The 21,012-nt window shown below is 35.3% G+C and overlaps 1 protein-coding gene across 1 annotated transcript; it reads right to left on the reverse strand.

Moving 5' to 3' along the window:
• Positions 1-5,212: 5,212 nt before the first annotated feature.
• LOC134675794 (protogenin-like) lies at positions 5,213-20,814 on the reverse strand. The gene is made up of 15 exons (XM_063534097.1): positions 20,450-20,814; positions 14,479-14,671; positions 13,647-13,750; positions 13,396-13,549; positions 13,035-13,239; positions 12,471-12,654; positions 11,687-12,135; positions 11,210-11,501; positions 10,746-10,861; positions 8,890-9,101; positions 8,070-8,224; positions 7,652-7,783; positions 7,338-7,492; positions 6,773-7,201; positions 5,213-6,320 (listed from the first exon to the last, which is right to left on the reverse strand). Exons 1-15 carry the CDS (start codon positions 20,556-20,558, stop codon positions 6,300-6,302), a joined length of 2,910 nt encoding a protein of 969 aa, XP_063390167.1. The 5' UTR covers positions 20,559-20,814; the 3' UTR covers positions 5,213-6,299.
• Between the last annotated feature and the right edge of the window lie 198 nt (positions 20,815-21,012).

Here is a 21,012-nt window from a genome sequence, read left to right on the forward strand (position 1 = left end):
ACATACTTTATTGACAACCGGCAATGAGTTACGCTATGCCATTTTACCCTATGCTATGCCTCGTTTTCGGTACTTTTCCGTTTTCAATTGCTTGATAAAAAAAACCGGTCAATTGCGAGTCGGACTAGGAAACCGAGGTCCCTTTCTGACCGACCGACTGACCCTGCCGCCTACCTAACATAGCTTTGAACTTTTTATCAATGTACTTATTGACATTGCTGAAAAAATATACGCAGCGTAAAAATAATCTCAAAGGAGCAAATAAAAGTCCATGGCTTCCACCCTAGGGCAGAAAGGCTACCTGTCCAGTTTTTATTGGCATTTATATTAACTTTTCATGTTGCCCTAATGGATTAGTGCGGGAAGGGGAATTCAGATCTCCGGTTATAAATTTGTCAGCTGAATTCTAGACTTGGGGAGGGTTTATGTTCGGAGCGGTTATGTGCTATAAAATATTAATGATAGGTACTCTCGAATCTATCATTTCATCGTGCATGTTTCGCGATACGCTAGCCTAGAAATGAGCTTTATTAATCAAAAACAAACATTCAGTCGTCCTATTCGTGTTTAAAATACTTCCAATATTAACCTTTTATCTACTATTTGTATCATGTGTGTCAAACAAATTTAAATAACAATACAACAACATATAATCTTATTGTCCAAATGTATTCAAATGAAATGTATAAAGGTATCTGTTGAACGCAACGAGATGTCGCATAATTTGCAGACTCGGCTTATTCTGATCACCGTCTTATGATAAATGTTTTCCCCGCGGAAATAGCCCAGAAGCCGATAACTATTTACATAAATTATACTAACAGATTAGCTGAAGCTGAAATATTTATGATGCTGGTTGCGTCGCTAACAACGGTAGCAAAAGGTCGCGCATATTGCTCGGGTTAGGCAATTTCTTTTGTAAATTCAAGCTTGTATTCTGCGACGAAATTTTATCTTAAGAAAGATTGTACAGATTTAACAATGAACATTACCTACTAAACTGTTTTTTACGAAAGTACCTACACTAAAATTTTTCTTCAGCCTGCAAATGCTGCCAATCTGTAACTCTCTCTCTATCTCTGTTTAGTCCGTTTCTACCTTTCGGGTATAACTAGGCTGTAAGGTCTCCTTCATTATACGCCACTGGTGACTGTTCTATGCGCCTTGGAGCCGCTTCTTCCCCGCTGTCCTTTTGATGTCGTCGTCCTAACGCATCTGGGGTCTTCATCGACTTTGAAAATACGATACGATGCGATCATTTATTGATAAAAAATATATTTACGTGTCATGTTTTAATAATAGTACTATCGTTAGTTATCTTATAACCTCCTGTAACTGTATAAAATCCCCTCAGTTTTATTAAGTTGATACAGATAGGTAAATAATTCCATTTTGTTTCTATTTTATGTTCTTACATTTAATACGCAAACCGTTAGACTAATCGTACTGTTATGTATTTAGGTATCTTAACAATGTTTGTTATGTTCTACTACAGCTAAACTCGTAATAGTGTGCATTAAATTGCTAATTGGTGTCAATATTATACCGGTTATGACTAAGAAATAACAAAAGCATTGTTAACAGGCGGAACACCGGTAGACATGGTGTCCGATAAACAAACAGTGATAGGTATGAGAAAGCTTCTTGGGTTAGCACCGATTTAATCCTTGAGTACCTATGTCTAGAAATGTTGTTAAAGCCAATTTGTTTTTAAGTGTTATGTAAATGCAATAGTGGTCCTTGTTTGATCACAAGGACGCCAACTATCGACGAGCAATTTCAGCCAAATGTAAGTTGAGAAACCACTGGTCATTTAAAATAGGATAACTGTTGAAATTAAAGCATTTCTTACCATACCTAATGTTAAATTAAAATCCACTTCAATATGTAAGGTAATCATATTTATATTATTTATCAAATGATAATACAATTCTACCAAACCAAAAGTTAGGCTTCTTGCCAAATCGTAAAAACTCTCGTCTCACCTCGTCTCGTCTCGTCGTCGTCTCGTCTCGTCTTCGACTCGTGAAAATCAGTTATTGAGTAAGTAATCATTATCATCATCATCATCATCATCATCATCATCTCAGCCATAAGACGTCCACTGCTGAACATAGGCCTCCCCCTTGGACCTACATTCGTACCGGTTGGAAGCGACCCGCATCCAGCGTCAGCGTCAGCGTTCAGCGTCAGAGTAAGTAATATTCAATTAATAATATTCAAGGTTCAATATTTATTTTGGCTACTGGTAGGTACGGAGATGTTTAAAAATAATTTTGATATCATTATTAAATCATATTTAAAAAATCATAATTTACACAAGTACAAAAATACACAATTCAATACTCAGAAAACTATACAATGCAATATAATGCAATTAAATTGATTCCAATTTATTTATTGTTAATTCCAATTAAAACAAAATTATTATTATGTACTAATTAGGTTTTGTTTCAATTGTTATCCTTTGTTATCCTTTTAAATAAGTACTTAAGTACCTACCTTCTTAGTATACCAAACAATTTACAATTATATTTGTGATACCTACTTACTCGAAGAGGTTTTGAGACCCGCATGATCAACTATGCATCTCACAATTAATTTCTTCGTGGTACTTTTATTATGGATTACGACGAAACATAAAAATAATGGCCATTTTATTATGTCCAAACGTACGGCGGCCGGCTGTAAAACAGAGAATGTCATGTGTGTAAAACAAAATAGATTACCTACGTGTTTTAAAACATTAGGTACATGTAACACGAATATTAATACTAAATGTACCTACAAACCTACCTAAACCCGTACAGTGTGTTAATAAAACGCAGACGCTTGTTTGGAAGAAATTATTACTCAGGAGGTAACACAATACACAAACTAAGTTGAATCATTCATGGTAGTAAAAAGTATTATTAATATTTGAATTTTTTTCATTTAAGCGTAAAATAACGCCTTGGAAATTAGATGTGTGTTCCTTACCTTGTACTTGCGGGCTATTCTTCTATCTTCTTCTCCGTCGAATTACTCTTGAAAGAGCAGTCGTGGTCACGTTGAACGACGAACGATTCTACGCCAGTTCTCCCTGGCAGATGCTTCTCTGGCACATGTGTTAAGTGGGGTGTTGGTAAGGGCTTTTATCTGATCCGTCCAACGCATTGGGGAACGTCCTCTAAGGCTATTCTTACAAGCGCATTAATTTTGATTACTGGAACATAAAAGTGAAGTCTCCTCCTCGGCTGGTCACTAACTTCTTTGATGGTTGCTATGTAAAGTGTCGGAACTATAACTTACGTGCGCTTACATCCTTGTGTCCACAAAACGTGACACGAGCGTACGTTTTATGTGAAATGCAAGAAGGCAGAAAATAATACTTCGCCGACATAAAACTTGAAGATGGTGACACGTATAAACTTTACTGTTCTATTTTTTATAGACCAACTTTAGAATTCTTATTTTTAAATTCGCATACGATATAAACGGCGGTTTTACTAATATTTACATAAAGGTACGGTACGTATTTATTGATAGAACCATATTTATTGGTAGATACCAATACGTTTATACAAAGTACCGAAGGCTAATATTTATTGTCTGATCAATAATCAAATAAAAACCACGTGTTTTTTCACGGTGACAACCCTGAATGCTAGGGACAATAAATCTGGTACGTTTTTTTATGCAAAAAAATCTAAAACCATTCTAGCTTTAAATTGAATCGTCCACAAAAGCCATCAGGGTCGTCACCCGCAGGATTTGTCAGTTTACTCTGTTGTCATTTATAACTGTCTGCGAGCGTTTTAAAACGATATTATGAATTTCACATATTAAATGAAAGTGTTGAAGCGCCAACGGTTCTTAGTTATTTGGAGCTTCGCCAAGAATGATAATTATTGTATACTTAGTTGCAATATATGTATAATTGTATATCACAGTTCAACTTTACACCTTAAAGGTGATTTTAATGTAAAACAAGTCTATTTGTCTACTTTGTCAAATAAAAATATATAACTATAAATAATTATCAAACAAATAGAGTACTCGTAACTATGAAGTTGAATAGCTCGAGGATAACGTTAGCTAAATATTTTTGCGGAATATATGTAATAATTTTATGATGTCATTTTTACACATGAAAATCAGTTAAACATCAACCAAAATCAAGATTCCTAATACGAATCCGACGTCAACATCATATTGGTAAAACTAGTACATAAAAAATCTCTAGGTACCTACCTATTTTAATAAGATTTGTAAAATAGAATTTTTAAACTTTTTAGTAGTAGTAGTAGAAAAATTCAGTTTTTATACTAAGTAATAATAATTAGAAGATTTCTAACTGTTATAAGGATTTCTAGAAGGCCATTTAAGGTGCTGTGTAATTTGAATCGAATGGCCTTTTGTTCCGTTTCTAAAACCGTCCGATAAAGGGAAGCCTTGTTCCAAAAAGGCATCTATAAATGTGACCGATACGTACCTAAGCAAGACAGAAATAAATTGGACTTCACGATTTATTGCCAAATGCTTTTAACTCGAAGCCTTTTGAAAATGGTAAGAATAAGCTGCAAATTCTGAACGTCTCGGTAAGATTAAATAAAACATACTTGCAAAAATCATGAAAAATAAATATATGTACTATAAATGTGCCGCATGTATAAATTTTAGTAGTAACGCCAGGAGTTTAAGTAACATTGTGATTTTTTATACTTAACTGCCTAGGTAGGTACTTATTAAATTCCTAGCTTAGCGTAGCGTTATGTCTTATGAGTGTGACACATTTCGCTATCTCTTCGGAACTCAAACCGGCTACCTTTCCGCATTCTAAGAAGTAATAGCAATTTGTGTATTCGAACCGGTTTTGGATAAAATAAGACATAACCATGATCATAATTATAAATAAAACTAACCGTTTAGTAAACTTCAGTGTATAGAGCCACGAGCGGGTTGGACTTACATGGTTTACGACTATGGTAAGCGCTGTAAGCCGTAGGTAACGACGTGCTTCATTACTAAGTAGTTATTATTTACGTCGCCCTTTACATCAGTTTATATCGCTGATACTGTAAACTCAGACACGCGAACCTTATAAAAATAGACGAAAAAAATATTATTTTTATAGCCAGGTTCCTTGGAAGACTTGAATAAGAAATTAGTTTATTTTGGTTATTCAGTATACTGCAAGGAGGTAGTAAAATAGTAATAAAACTAAAAAGTGTATTCATAAATTTGCTATATTTTGAGTGTCTGCTCTAAACACAACGGGATTTAAACATATTGAGATTACAGTTCAAAAATGAGTCTTAAATATTAACAGCTTTTTTAGGTGCACTGTATTCTAATACTGGTTAAAATTTTGAATTATTGGAAAGTTCTAAAGTTACGTACACTATGATTACATATTACACTAAAACACGATTTTATATATAAATATCACAGTCAAATATTTTTAAACTACAAATTCTATTTGCTAAATGAATCTAATATGGCAGTGAAATGCGTGGCTAAATCTACTTTACAAATATTTATGAAACAACCTTGAGTGTGTTTAGGCTAGGATATAAAAAAAGTTGTTTAGAAAAGTACAGTTCCTATTTCGAATTTGTTTTTAGTATTGTTTATACGGTAAGGCTAGTCTTAACTGTTGACTAGAACGTAGGTAGGAATTAGGAGTACAAGTAGGCATTTATTAGGTAGATATTCGTTAAAAGGTACAGACACTATAATTGTTCTACAGCACTACTTGGCGCCTTTTTGTATAACTCAAAAACAATAGTTGTACTTACTATATATTTCTTGTCTAAGTTTTAAGGTGACATTCGAGTTGCGACTGCATCATGGTTGGTGTTGCAACGTTGACGCGGGCGATTTTAATACTTAATACTGATATAATTGCATTGCTGTCGCGATTAGATCATCGAATCAAATGCAAAAACGGTACAACAGCAACGCCGCGCCGCTGCAGTGATCATTTGAAAATCACCTTTAAGTTTTTATTATAGTGTATTTAATGGGAATTTGAGTTATACAATAAAGCTAGGTATATAAATAGGCTAATAACCTACTTAACGATTACAAAATTCGTATTTTTTTATAAACTCTACATGTAAAATGTTGTTGAAAAAGATTATAAAGATTTCAGTTTATTTTTTGTACAAATGGATACGTCATGTATTTTTATTGCTCAACTTTTTAACCGAAATTAATTAAAAAAATCTGAACCTAGTCATTTAAAAAATAAATATTGACTTAAATACCACGTGAAATAATGATATAGGCTTCGCTTCAGCGTGTTTCCATTTAGTTTATTTGTTGTTTTCTGGACTCTGCAAAAGACAAGATAGATTGCAATAAATGATACCGTGTGTGAAACCGCTAGTTTATAATCTAAGGTAGGTTAGGATAGTTTGTAATCTTCCTACCGTCAGTTTATAATTTAACTAGCGAGATTGTAAACTGATGGGTGCTTGCAATTTCACTCTAACATAACATATAAGTATTATGTCATATATGTCTATACCCACCAAGGTATCGCACATATATTACATACTTCAGAACAAATATCATTAGTACTAAATATTTTTTATTCAGTTGGATTGGGGAAATAAATCACTACAAACATATAAAGATGAAAGCGAACAATGAGATTATCACACGCAAGTGTATACGAGTACAAAGTGGTACAAAATATAAGTAGTAAGTGAATAACTGTAATCGGCTTTTGATCGTTAAGTTGCTTTACTGTCACCAAGGGTTGTCGTAAATATGTTCAATTTACCTCATATGGCGGCGGCGGCAGTATGTCACACAGGTTTATTTGACAGCCTTGCTCCGAGCGCGCCACATTCGAATGTCTGCCTGTCTGAATGGGGATTTTGAAACTGTTCTCCCTCCCTAACCAGTGCCACTGCGGGTAGTCGTATTCTAAATCGGTAGCCGGGCACACTTTACTTTTGTCCTGTCTGCTTCTTGATCCAGACCGATTAGTATTACAGGACGCACAATCATCCTCCAATACATTCACATCATTATGTACATCATGCCTAGGCTCTCTGTAATCTTTCGTTGATCTACTAGAAGTACTATGGCAACAAGTAGAGCATTCTCCGTTGGAATACTGAATGCTCCCATTGCACGACCTAACAATGCTATTGTTATGAGATCGTCTTTCTGAGCAATTCCTCAGGTCTCCGATGTCGTTATTGTCCTGTGGAAAACGATACATATCGTTAGTGTAGTTAATTTTAATTCCAAGTATCGGATTAACATAGTAACAAATCGAGTGTGTATCTAATCTTATCTGTGTCAACATGTGAGTTCCCACAATGCTTATCGAGGCATACCTTGAAATTGAGTTCGGTGTAAATAGCGCTGGACGCGTATGGTTCGGGCGGCCCACGTCGCAGTCTGTCCACACTCGACGCGTCTAAGCCCTGAATGGAGTTCTGCGGTAAACAGTATTCAGGCTCCACGTTGAGTATGTTGCTCGATTGTCCCGCTGTGTAGATAATCCAACGTGATTAAATGTCGCAAGGAATCTAGGACACACTTGTTGTTGTAAATGGAAATGATAAATATCTTTCTAGTGCAGTTTCCATTGTAAAACGTTAAGCAACAGGTTCCGTATAAGGTAGAATATTAATCTTAGTATACTTACTATGCAAAAGACTTTGATGACAACTGCTAACTTCTAACGTCGGGTCGTTTGAAGGAGCGAATACCGCGCGGTCCCGCAGCCATATCGTGTCTTTATTCAATAGACACTGTTGAGCCGTGACAATCGATTGACCTACAATTGGGTTCAATGTTTAAATTATTGCTATTGATATCAACAAGTTAAGCGGCGCCGGATCGGTAAAGCGCTCCCACGATACGGGTATAAAACGAAAGAGTAAGTATTACTCGACTTATCACTTCTAAGAATAAAGGGAACTACTTATGAAGTCGCAAGTTCGCAAAGCTCAATATATGAAATGGGGAATTAAATGAAATAAAGTGAATAATAAATGGCATAAGGTAATTATTTCAGCGCATTTGTATGTCGATGAATTAATTAGTTACAAGTGTCGGCTTACCAGCAGACTTCTTTCGTTGTATTCCGTTGCGTCGCCTGATATAATACACGCTGAACACACCAATCACAATAACAGAGGACAGAATCAACCCGAGTGCGATGATCCATGTCTCGTGAAAGATCGTCGATATATTCGAATCTTTTGGTGGTTCAGTTCTGAAAGTAACAAAAAACTATGTAATACTAGTAGAATATTGGATGAACTATTCGTTTCGAACAATTCGCGGCATCACTATCGAGTTTTTATGGCTCTCGTAAAAGCAACACGAGGATGTGGTGCAGTTTATGATTAACCTACGCGTAAAACTTAAGCTCTTGACTCATCCTAATATAGTAAAAGCAATTCACATGGCCCTTCCTGTGAACTTTACGTATGTTACCACTTGATAAACCACTTGAGAAGAAACTGGGTAACCGTATTAATCTCATCGTAGCCAGATAAAACGTGAAACTAATGTTGTTTGTTGTTGTAAGGTTACTTGAGGTCGATGTGTTGATTTTTAAGACGGTTTAAGAGTGTTAATATTCTCAAAAGATTGGAAGTCTTGTGACAAGAATTTTACTACATACACATAGTTTATTACTAGGGTCAAGTCAAGATATATAGGTACATACTGGATATAAACGGACCCTTTCTATTTAATAATTTGTTATTTGATACAATAAAATATTTATTTTTTTGGACGAAGACATTTTCGAGTTTCTTTATATTAAAATTCTAAAATATATTGAACCAAAATAATATTCCTGGATTCAATAGGTTCTGAACTAGTGATACCGACAATAGCCATAACTTTGTATGTAGTTGTAGTAGTACTTACTGCACGTACTGTCTCTGGGTATGTGTGGGCAGCATGTGCAGATGCGCGGGCGCGCTGAAAGGTCCGTGGCCGCGGCGAGTGACGGCAGCGGCGCGCGCACTGTAGCGCCCGCCTGCGCGCAAGGAGCTGGCCGCAGCCGCGCGCGTGCGCGCGCCTAACGACATCTGTCCTACCACCCGACCTCCAGCTGCCCCGCCAACCCGGATTTCGATCTGTTTGAATAAAATTGTGTTTTAATATCTATTACCCTTTGATATATACTTCAGAGGATAGAATTTTATTTCACATTAGCGGACACATTTTTTTTTACTAAATTGCCAATCTGCCAGAACCTTCAAAATCAATAAAATCGCAATAAGAGGTTTACGATAGCACTTCCGCCAGATTTAACGTCGTCATAAATTTAGATTGATTATTTACGATAATTAATTTATCGGCAATTACTTTATCAAAATGATCAAACGATTGGTGTCAGTAAGTGAAGGTGCTTGATGATTAATTATTATACCTACTGTTGGTTAGACAGTACAGATGTAGTGCATAATTGTTTTCCATCGTATTTTCTCGGAAACATTCGTATTTGTCATGCTACTTTAGTCAACCTCGGTACGTTTTGTACCGAGATTTACTGAATTAGCAAGACACGTTCGAACGTTTCTGTTAAAATACGATGGATAATAATTATGTAGGTACTATATCTCCTGTACATTTTATTTAAGTATAATAATATGTGTGTTAATACCTAATGTAGATTATCTGTTTAATGACGTAAACATACCCTATTCAGTTACAAATACCATAAAGAAGTCGTTATTTCACTATATCTTGCTTGCATTTAAATGAAATTACCATATTTGTCATAAGCGCTTAAGTCTTCAAAGAACCGCGCTTATACTATTAAATACTTGAGACACAATTTAAAATCTCCATTAGCCATAATGAGTTGTAATTTGGCACATATTTCCTAAAACGTCGACTCATAAACTTAATAATCAATCATGAAGCCTAAAAATCATTTTTTAATACAGTTGCTCAAAAAGTGCTACTTTACGTAGCTGTTTAGCGTGCGGAAAGTTGGTTATCTCGAACTAGTGCTTTTTACTTTTCCAATTTTTTTAAATTTATACTTGTTCCAATTCACGACTACTTATTGATGAGTGTTAATATTAGTTTCCTTTAAACGTCGTAATCAGCATAAAAACCTACCGTTAATGTAAGAATACGAAAAATATTACATATTTCATATTTAATTACTTACCTCTTCATCATTATAACACGTTTATTTTTTAATATTCAATATTGAAAATTCCGTTCTTAATAAGTTGACTGAATGGAACGGAATAGCTGTGCCAAACGCCCATAGATATAATATACTTAAAGACGACGTCTAACCGAGCTGTCACTGTTACCACTTTTGTTTAGTGTACGATTAACAATGTTTTTCTTATTTTTTCGCAACTGTATTAAAAAACGTCGTTCGATACACGTGCGGAAATGTCATTCTTCACTCGTCCCGAGTCTTGCCAATCGCCTGCGGCTCGTGGCAAGATATCTCGGTACTCGTGAAGTAATGACATACCTTCCGCACTAGCATCGAAATGTACTATAATAGTCTACCGACGACTAAGCTTCCGTTTGAATACGAATCGATTAGGAATTCCTGCCGGCCTAGCCAAGGATCGCTATCGCTTCGACAACAAAACGCATTATATCTCTCTATCACTCTTCCATATTAGTGTGACAGTGACGGTTTCGTTTCGATCGCTACGGAGCGTAAGCGATCGACATCTTGGCTACGCGACCTGGTCTAACCGGCTGTCTAGCTGTTAAATAATTGAAATAAAGACAGTGTTTACCAGGTAGCCAGTGAGTTCTCCGTTCCACGTAGCCGCAGGTGGTGGCTCCCACCGAATCCACGCCGAAGTCGCGTTTATGACCCCCGCCGTCACCGCCTGAGGAGCAGCCGACGGCACTAAAACGGTAATTACCGGTAAATTACCGTAACTCTAATGAAACAGAATAATTTATCTTTGTAGCAGCGCTAAAGGCATCAGTGGAAAGTTTTTCGTAATAATTATAACCCCTGTTACAACGAAGTGACAGGAAATAATAGTAACAAATATAATTTTACTTTGAAAATAAAGAGTAAGTAAATAAGTTCTTAAATATTATAATCAAAATAATACATAAATTGGGTATTAAGACAATACAGTTGACTGTAAAAGACGACAGAAAGTGATAATCGGCAATGTCACGATCGAAAAGTCAAATTTACCAATTCGACATAAAACATTTGTTATAGTTTTAAAATAGAAATTACCATCTTCATCGGTGTATCCAGGCATTATGTTCGAAGGTTTTCCCAATAAATTCTTATAAAATGGCAACAAGAACACATCGTACTGCGTATAAGGTAAGAGCCCAGAGAGGATGTAACTTGACGACCCGCTGTTGTCAACGTCTGTTAGAGTGCCATTTGAGCATACCATGGACTGTGCATACGACGTGTTTAATACTATAACTTCATCATCAGTAGCGTTACGCCAATTTAAGGAAGTGCTGTTATACCAAATCTTAACTCCCTCTAAATACTCGTTGTAGTCGGTTAAAACCTGTAAGATAAAGACAAAATCAGTTTCCACACTGGCTTAGCTTGAAATTCAAGTGCTTATTTAGTTATCAAGGCTTTATAATTCATGTTTAGTTAACACTGGTTTCACAATTCATTGACAAGCAATTAAACGAGTTTGTAAGATTATCCTGCAGTTAAATCTTCATAAAAGTTATTGACACTTACGTCCCAAACGACTTTAAGTGAACTAGAAGATAGCGTTTCTAATCTTTTCAATACCAGGACATTCTGTTGCAGAAATTTCCTCGCTTGCAAAAGTTCATATTGCGTCATATGAGTGCCTCGTCGAAAATCATCCTTAATTTCGTCTTCTTCCGATTTTAATTCGTTGTGTCCTTTTCTCAATACAGTAAGATAAGCTTCCTGCATAGTGCTACCAGCAGAATTGACAGCTGTGCAAATAACTCTGCCACTGTGTTCAGCTTTCGCTCCATCCAAGTATAGCAAACTCGAGTTGCTTTTCATGCATTCAGGAAATAATAATGAATCTTGGTTTCCCTCTAATATCCAAAACGTCGTTGGCGTGGGCAAGCCTTTAGCTTCGCAAGGAATGGACACCACATCGCCTTCCCATGCGGTAAGATTGGACGGTATCTGTGTGAAGTGGGGTAGCGCTAAAACAGACGGCCAGATTAAAATAGCTCTAGACATTAAATGATGCAATAAAATTTTAAATAGATATGGTCGAGACGTATAAGTGCACACGCGTTTGATCAAGGAAGTGAATGGTGTCCTAAATACTTGCAAATAAAGCTGCATTCAAATTATCTTCTAAAGGTTTTACGACTTAGGCAACCGCCCGTTAAAGCAAATTGGGACATAATTTATAATAAGCATCTTTTGACATCGAAGTGTGTAGATAGGTTGTTATTGGAAAAAAAAAGAAAGTTTGTTAATTGATAATAATTTCCGACACCCCAGCTATTTAAGTGAGGAACACAATACTTACTGTATACTGTTAGCGTGGCACTAGCGGTGCTGGAGCCAGCATGGCTGTCGGCTCGGCAAGAGTAAGTGCCCATGTCTGTTGCCGACACGTGTTCCAAACGCAACATCCCGCGCGTTACAGTCGCATGAGCGGGTAAGATGCCATCTTCCTTCACCCATGATATTTTAACATTCGAGTCGAAGCTCTGTAGAGAAAAAATTACATTACAATTAAATTGAAGGGAAAATATAAGATTAAATTCTTATCCTAGCCAAGATAACAATCGTTTGCAAAACGGTAATCTGTCTCTATCACTCTTATGTAGTACATAATTAGTACGACAGAAAGACAGAAGAAAGACGTATCGTTCGCTACGGAGCGAACGATTGTCTTCTTGGCTAGGCATCCTGATACATTTAATAATGAACCAATCACAAACAAAGAAAAGCGTGTAAACGACGATAAATTTCGATATTAAAACATGTTATGTATATTTATTTAATCGTATGGCATACATGTTTTTACAAAATAGGCAATAGCCGGCAATGTATAAAAACATTGAAATAACAGTAGACAGATTTTTACCTGGCAAGTAAATTCGACAGTCTGCCCAATAAGAGCTGTAATATTACTAGGCTTAACTACGAAGTGAGGTCTCCTTAAAACTATTAGTGCTGCATGTCTCGATTGCCTCTCGCCGGCTATGTTGGACGCCACACATCTGTACAGCCCGCTGTCGGTTGGCAGGGTTTCTAATATTTTTAAACTACCACTTTCCGTTACTGTCACCCTAAAACAATTATTAAAAATTAAATACCTACTGAAGGCTACCAACTTACAAACCTTATATAATTATAAATTATTAGAATAATTAATTTACTAATGCATGTTTTCAAAGCATTGCACACAGCCACATTTAAATCGCATATCAAGCAGAATTTAATACCTTCCATTGACTTCCACGTCGTATAAATTCCCATCTTTCAGCCAATGCACAGACGGCTCTGGAACTCCTTTAGGGGGAGAACATTCCAGGACCGCTGGTTCGCCGGCTGCTACGTGCACGTCTCTAGGTTCCACTCGAAAGTCGTCACGAATCACTGAAAAAAATACCTACTTTTTAGAATCCTGCCTAATTAAAAAATGTTCTTCATTCAATATCAAACCCACGAGACGAAGCGTTAAGGTTCAACTTACCAGCAACATTGAGAGAAGCATTGCGACTGACAGCCTCGCCTGCCAGGTTCCGTGCCACGCACCAATACACTCCCTCATCGCTTTCCTTCTTGCCTCGATTTACTCTAAGAAGGAAATATATCTGACCTGTATAATTTGTTGAGTAAAAAATACTACCTACGATATACATGTAAAACAATATCTAAAATAAATATAGTGAACAAGTATTTGTATAGGGAGGGAACTAGTAATAAGGGGAGTTTTTGTCGAAAGGTAAATTATTTGCACACTCCTAATTGTATTGACCCAAACCAAACAAACAGATGCGTATTAATTTACAAAGTTTACTTAGTTCAACAAAAACGTCAAAAGTTCCTTCCACTTACAAGAGACTATTTTCGATAGTTTACTTCAAGTAGTTATGTCGCTTGAGTAGGACAATTATTATTATACAATTACAACATGACTTGCACAGAGAACATTTTGCTTGCGTGAAATGATGTTTAACCATTGATTTTGAAATCAAACAAAACTAAATACACAAGACCAATGGAAAACGGATCACTTTGTATGTATATCATGACCAGATCATAGCTTTTAATCATTTCACGAAATGCCAGTTTAGCATTGATTACTTCATGGTATGGTTAGATTCCGAGGTTAGATTAGGTTTGACTTTTTCATGAAATGACATGAAAAGATTGTCACAACATAAAGATCAATTCTAAGATCTGGCCATGACATAACATACATTCTTATCTTATCTTATCTTATTATTTTCGGGGGCCCTTGCGGATACACTTCGACCCATAGGGATACATAATATACAATAACGAAAGTCTTAGACACCTACCTCAGAAATAGTAGTCCGTCTTCCAATAGCACTCTATGGCCATCTTCAGCCGGCGGCAGTGGGGTGCCATCCTTGAACCATTGGACTAGAGGTTTGGGTCTTCCTTCCACCACGCATCTTAGCGTAGCGGGCTCGCTGCGGCCCGAGACGGTGTTCGAAGGGTGCTCCTTGATGCGGGGTGCACGGTTTTGAGCTAGGAAAAAATGATAACGAGGTTAAAAAAAATATTTAAAAATTAGTAAATATTATATTGTTATTCGTTCTGTATTGATGGATAGATGTTTCTTTATTTTTATGATTTTATCGTAAGAACCACAAAATTTCAATAGCTCATAATAATCTAATTAAAAGGCATAGCATATGAATGAAAATGGAATAAAACCTTTGAAAACATCATGAAAAAGCACATAAAGACTATTTTAAAGAAGGATACGAACACATAATATTTTTATATCGTATACCTACGACAATGCATTCAATAAAGCTTATTCAAAAACTTACATTGTATGTAAAGTAAAAAAACTTATCTTAACCAATATAATGAAATATAAATTCGAAATGCAAAGAAAAAGAAGAAGATAAAAGCGGGGTAACATGTTCGGATTTAGTTTTACGACGGTAACATCGTGTTATACATAGTTAAGTTTGAATACAAAAAGCCTACGCATAAACCTAACTCCTCCTTTTCGTTGATGTTATCTCTCGGATGACGTTCATGTATTTAGAGATGACCCTATTGTTCGAACATTATGGCATTCGTTCGAAAGGTCAGTTAAACTCGACAACGTGGATTCCAATAAGTGATATTCTGAGAAACATTCCTTGTTTAAGTGTGCGACACTGTGTGCAACATGTACTTAGTTAAATACAATATTATGGTTAGGTTAGATTAAGTAGGTTAATCTAATTGCAAAAAATAATATCTTACCTAAGTACCTATTTGTTATAATACATATTATTTAATATATGTATCCTTTTTTGGTTAGGTACTTTTATTTTCAACTTAAGTAAATTGCGCTTAGTCACAAAATATACTTGGATATCTTCATAACCTCCCACAGACAAACAAAAAAGTGTTGTGGTTACTTATCTATCTCGACTTAGCCGCTTTGACGCCGCGTTTAGATTAAGCACAGATAACGCCAGGTGTATTGTAATAACTTGTGATTTATTTTTTCTGACCCTCGAAGCGCGGTAGTTCCTTTAATAATACTTGTCAGTGTCACTGATAACCCTTACAATGCTGCTATCTTGACGTGTTTGTCTTTTTGTATGATATACGAGGGTACGCCTGATTGTAAATTTTTATGTAGAAACATAAATATGGGATTTTATTTCAATATATATTTTTATTATAGGTAATAATTATAACATTTGCATTAATAAAATTGGTACCATTGACTAGGGTTTCTGGTATCTCGACCTTTTTAATTTCTCGAGGCACGGGAATTCTCGACCAAGATTTCTCGAGTTTCTAGAGTATCTCGAGAAATTTTGAAAGCTCCAAAAAACACCATGTTATTTAATTTTTTTTGCTTTTTTACAAATCAGACTCGTAGGAATCGTAGGTGAGATCAATAATCAAACATATGGTACATTTATAGTCACCATAAATTGCACTTAATAATCAACAACAAAAAAAACTATAGGTGCAGGCGTGCGCACCGGCGATGTGTTATGCTATAGTGTATTTCTTTAGGTATTCAACAAAATGTAAACAAACCACAATATGGTATTTTATTAGGCAGCAATATTCAAGTCAATAAATATAGATTTACTCGATGAGACAAAACTTACAGAAGTTTTACTACGTAATATTAATTACTCATACTTACTCAACGTAACAATAAAGCTGCAAAAATTTTAATATTTTGATAATAGGAGTATATCGGGATGATTTGATTTATCAATATTGACCCTAGCTATCTACAAAACAAGGTACCCACCAAATGTAATAAACTCTTCACCATTTATTTTAAAACAGATAGATCATACACGAAATATCATTTAAGTAGACTGCAAATAATTATAAATGCGGTTGAGCCACCAGCTGTTCAGCAATTGCCTAATTTATTCTTTATAAAGTAATAAATGCCTATCAAGTTACAGGTTAATAAATGCATAATATAATATATACATTTTTTCTATTTGACGAATTTTGGACAAATACAGCTCAAATCAAATAAATAAAATACACACAGTAATCCGAGAATTATCATTTCTAATTATAAATAAATAATGCACCCTTAATCTGCTTCCGTTTGTTTGATAACATAATCATGGCAAAGTTATTTATAAACTACATATACATACTTATACCTACATAGATAGTTTGGCAGAGTTATTATTTCGTACTTGGGAAAACAAATCCAACGGAATTTTCTATAAGTTACCAATTTTAAGAGTTTCGTAAAGAACACTAAAAACTTAATCTAACATAACATAACCTAATCTAACATGACGATACCACTATTGGACTAAACCCAGAATTAAATTTATAACCTTTACGACAATGCGACGCAAAATGGCAATTCATTATTTCGACTAAAGTTTATAAGTTTAATGGGTTTCAAACATTCTTCGTCGCAGATGGCAGCAAATTACTTTACAACACTTAATAAATCCCATACAAACTTAAAAAAAACTTCGTTTGAATGTCCACACGTGTTTTTGACTACGGTCGATTTGTTAAAATGACGCCGACTTATCGTGGAAACATGTGTTAATGTTATATTATAAAAAATGCAACAGGAAAATTCACTTTGGGATGTAATTAAAACGACATATTGCAGGCACTCGTAAATACTTCGGACTACACATCGGATCTTAAACAAAATCTTTCAAAACATTATTGACGTTGCTAAACCTATTGATTCAAAATATTTTTCCGTGCAGTTAATTATGAAATACTTAATTATAATTTTGTAGTTAAATATGCTTTCCTTATCTTACATTCAGAAATTGTTATAGGAATTGAAACAATCTTTTTATTTATTTTTAGTAGTAATATGGAGATGTCTACTTATTTCATACTTGAGTTTGACCCTCCGTTATTAAATTAAGACTTGCGTCTGTCAGTTTGTGATGTTATAGGTATAGGGTACATAATTACATATAGATTAGGCTAAATAACAAATTATATTCGGTGTAAATAGTAACAGCCTAGTTCAAAAATTTTTGAACCGGATTAATAACAGAGTTTTACAGTTTATTTCTAAATGTACTGTGGTTTTTACTTATTACGAAAGTGTAACAGGTCGGCTTGACATTAAGGTGGAAGCCCCGGTGAACATATATGGCCATCGGATATTTTGACCTTCCTTTTACAGTCAAGACTCTACTTGACCAATATTTGATAAGATAACACGGTTCAATGATATTGAATTTTAATATTAACGGCATGCCTACTGAATTACTGCGTTCCTGCTGCTATTGACAAGAGAATGTTAAATGGCGGTAGCTTCGGATACTTATCCCAATCTAGACGCAATCCAAGATAGGTTTATTATAATGTATAATCCCTTATTTCCTTACCTGGATTTGTGTCTGACCATGGGGCTTTAATTCCAGGGCTTGATTTTACTCGCTAAACTGAGCTACTTTTACTATGGGACCAACCCTAAAATCGGGGGAAATTTTTTGGCCTTTCCATAGAAAACGTCGACATCTGATCAGACAAAATGTATGAAAACGTAAAAAAATTTTTCGGGATTTCGGGGTTGGTGCCATAATAAAAGTAGCTCAGTTTAGCAAGTAGAATCGAGCCCTGGATTTAAAGCCCGATGGTCAGTAACACCCTGTAGAGTCAACTAATTGTATGCGAAGTAGGTAAATATGTATAATGTATACCATAACCGAAATACATTGAGCATTCGGTGTTTTGGATTCCATTCCGTGGGAATGACCTCAATAATTGTTTATTTGGTATCCTATATTAATATTACCTACATTATTTACCTACATTTAAATATATAAAAAATCGAATAGGTACCTAAGTTTAGAACAAACTGAACTAAGTATCTACTCATAATTTCGCACGTACGGACGTAGAAACGATAACGCCCACCTTCTTTCAATCATCCAGTCATCAAACTAATGTAAGCACGTAAGCAATTTCAAATTCAATTTGTTTTGCATAAAAAAGGTGTTTGTAGTAACGGAACGCTAAAAAGTGTCAAATACAAATGCAAAAAAGATTTTGATAGCTTTCGCAGTGCAAGTGTTATTTATACGTCATAATTTCATAAAAGTTTGACGTTTAAAACAACAATTGTACTTCGTGTGCTATCAAAATCGTTACAGACTTGTTTTGATTTAATTCTATAAATTCATGCTAAAAGCAACGCACTTACACTAGAAAGTTCATATAGAAGGACCTTTTGAACTTTACAGGTATAAATCGCTCAGGCTTAGTCAAATTTATTATAAACATTTAGATTACAATAGATTAAACATACAAATTATAAACTAAACTTTTGAACTTTAATTTCTGATGTGCCTTGAGATTACTTATTACTTTTCATCTTTCGCTATAAACATCGTCAATTTTGATGATCTACATCCAATAATGATTAAGTACCTTCAATGAATGTTATCTATGTGCATACCTACCTAACATACCTATATGTAGGTAGAGGTAAGTAGGTATGTAACCAATGCATTTGCAATGCTTTTAATTCGGATTTCAACAACAGTAGCCGTTTCATTTTTACCAATTTAACGCAAGCGTTAACACTAATTAAAACGAACGTTAAATAATAAAAACGCACCATTGTGTTGTTAACGCACACTACGAAACTACATTTTGTTAATTGGTTCCATGGTACTTTAATTATGAACCGAATGTGATAGCTGTCTAATGGAAACAACATAAACGGCGGTGTAACAACAAGGATATATTTCCACTTGTAGGTATGATCACAGCTTAGATAAATTTAGAATTTTGTTACACTTTCAGTTTTCACTTTCAGGATAAAGAGAAATTACTTAAAGGTATAAGAAAATAAGTACACATATAGAAGATATTATAGAACTTAATATTCACGTTTCATAGATATTGGTAGTACCGTACCACCACACCAGTAGGTATTAATTATTATTTTTTCTTAGCCTTTTTGAGTGTCCCACTGCTGGGCAAAGGCGTCTCCCCTTGTTCTCCATAACTCCCGATTTTGTGCTTCCTCCAGCCAGTTGTTGTTATTATAATAAACCGGACAAGTGCGAGTCGGACTCGCCCACGGAGTGTTCCGTACAAAAATAAATTAATTTTTAATTTTTGTAATTTATTACATACTTAGTTATAATTTTTAGATATTTTCCTGTATTTGTGCGTCTGCCTGTCTGTCAATACCCTTTATCTGATGAACGCGTGGAGGTGTCGAGTTGAAATTAAAACATCGAAATTTTGTGTAATATATTAATTAATAGACGACCCCTAATTTTAATAAGAGGATGTGAATTAGATATGTATCTGAACGGTCAGTGTCAATCAATCTTTGGGTATTATGGCTCCATCGATAAACTGTCAGTGTCAAAAGTGACATTTCTTCAATCAAAAACGTCACTTTTGACACTGATAGATCCGATGATCCATCTAATCCAGGTCGAATTCATATCCTATAGTTAAAATTAGAATACGCCTGTGATAGACTACGCATATTCTTACATTTCCCCTAGAGTATATAAATCACAGCTTAGCTTTACTTTTTATTTGGTATATGTAGGATCTAGGTATATCTAGGAGTGCTAGCCCTGATGCGTGAAATGTTTGTAAACTACATTTTAAGGTTCCAACAAAAACGGCACCGACTCCGTCGGCTCTAACTAAAACGAAGCGGTTTCTTGAAAGTTTACTCCATAAACTACCAACTCTTTGTTTCTCGAGCTCGACCTATGCAAACTTTTAATGTAAACCCATATTTCTTAGCGTCACTGAAATAATAAATCAAAATTCAAATAAAACTTTATTTACCATTGGTTCCGTTCAGTCCAATCAAAAGCAAATGCACGAGTACAAAGAACACGAATTGGTTTCTTCCATTTATAGTGTTATCGCACTCATTAGCACCAACATCCACCATACTGCCACTGAATTACACTTAATTTTCATACCATCGATTAAATTTACATGTTTATTATTACACTGGTAACACTATTATCATCCGCATATAGATAGGTACTGTATTAATCGTTACTTTTTATTCCAATAGGATTCCAATTTCAAATTCGGAAAGTTCGGTAAACCGACGCGGCATCGGCATCGCGTTCGAACGCGGCGAACAGTCGTTGACGCGACCAGCCAGTTACAAGTCTTGCGCCGTACTATCGGCCTCCCTCCCTAGTTCGGCCATCCCATCTCTGTTTACTCTCTCCTAAATGGGGGGATACAAAGGCGCCAGCCGATGGTCTTTCATCAACTAATTCCACTCATCAGAAGGAAAACTAAATTCATTAATGCATGGGATGGGAGATGGTTTCGGAACATCAGAATCGATATTAGGCTTTCTCATGCTACTGAGACAAGGACGACCTTAT

This window comes from Cydia fagiglandana, chromosome 2 (genome assembly GCF_963556715.1).
Source record: "Cydia fagiglandana chromosome 2, ilCydFagi1.1, whole genome shotgun sequence".
NCBI lineage: Eukaryota > Metazoa > Arthropoda > Insecta > Lepidoptera > Tortricidae > Cydia > Cydia fagiglandana.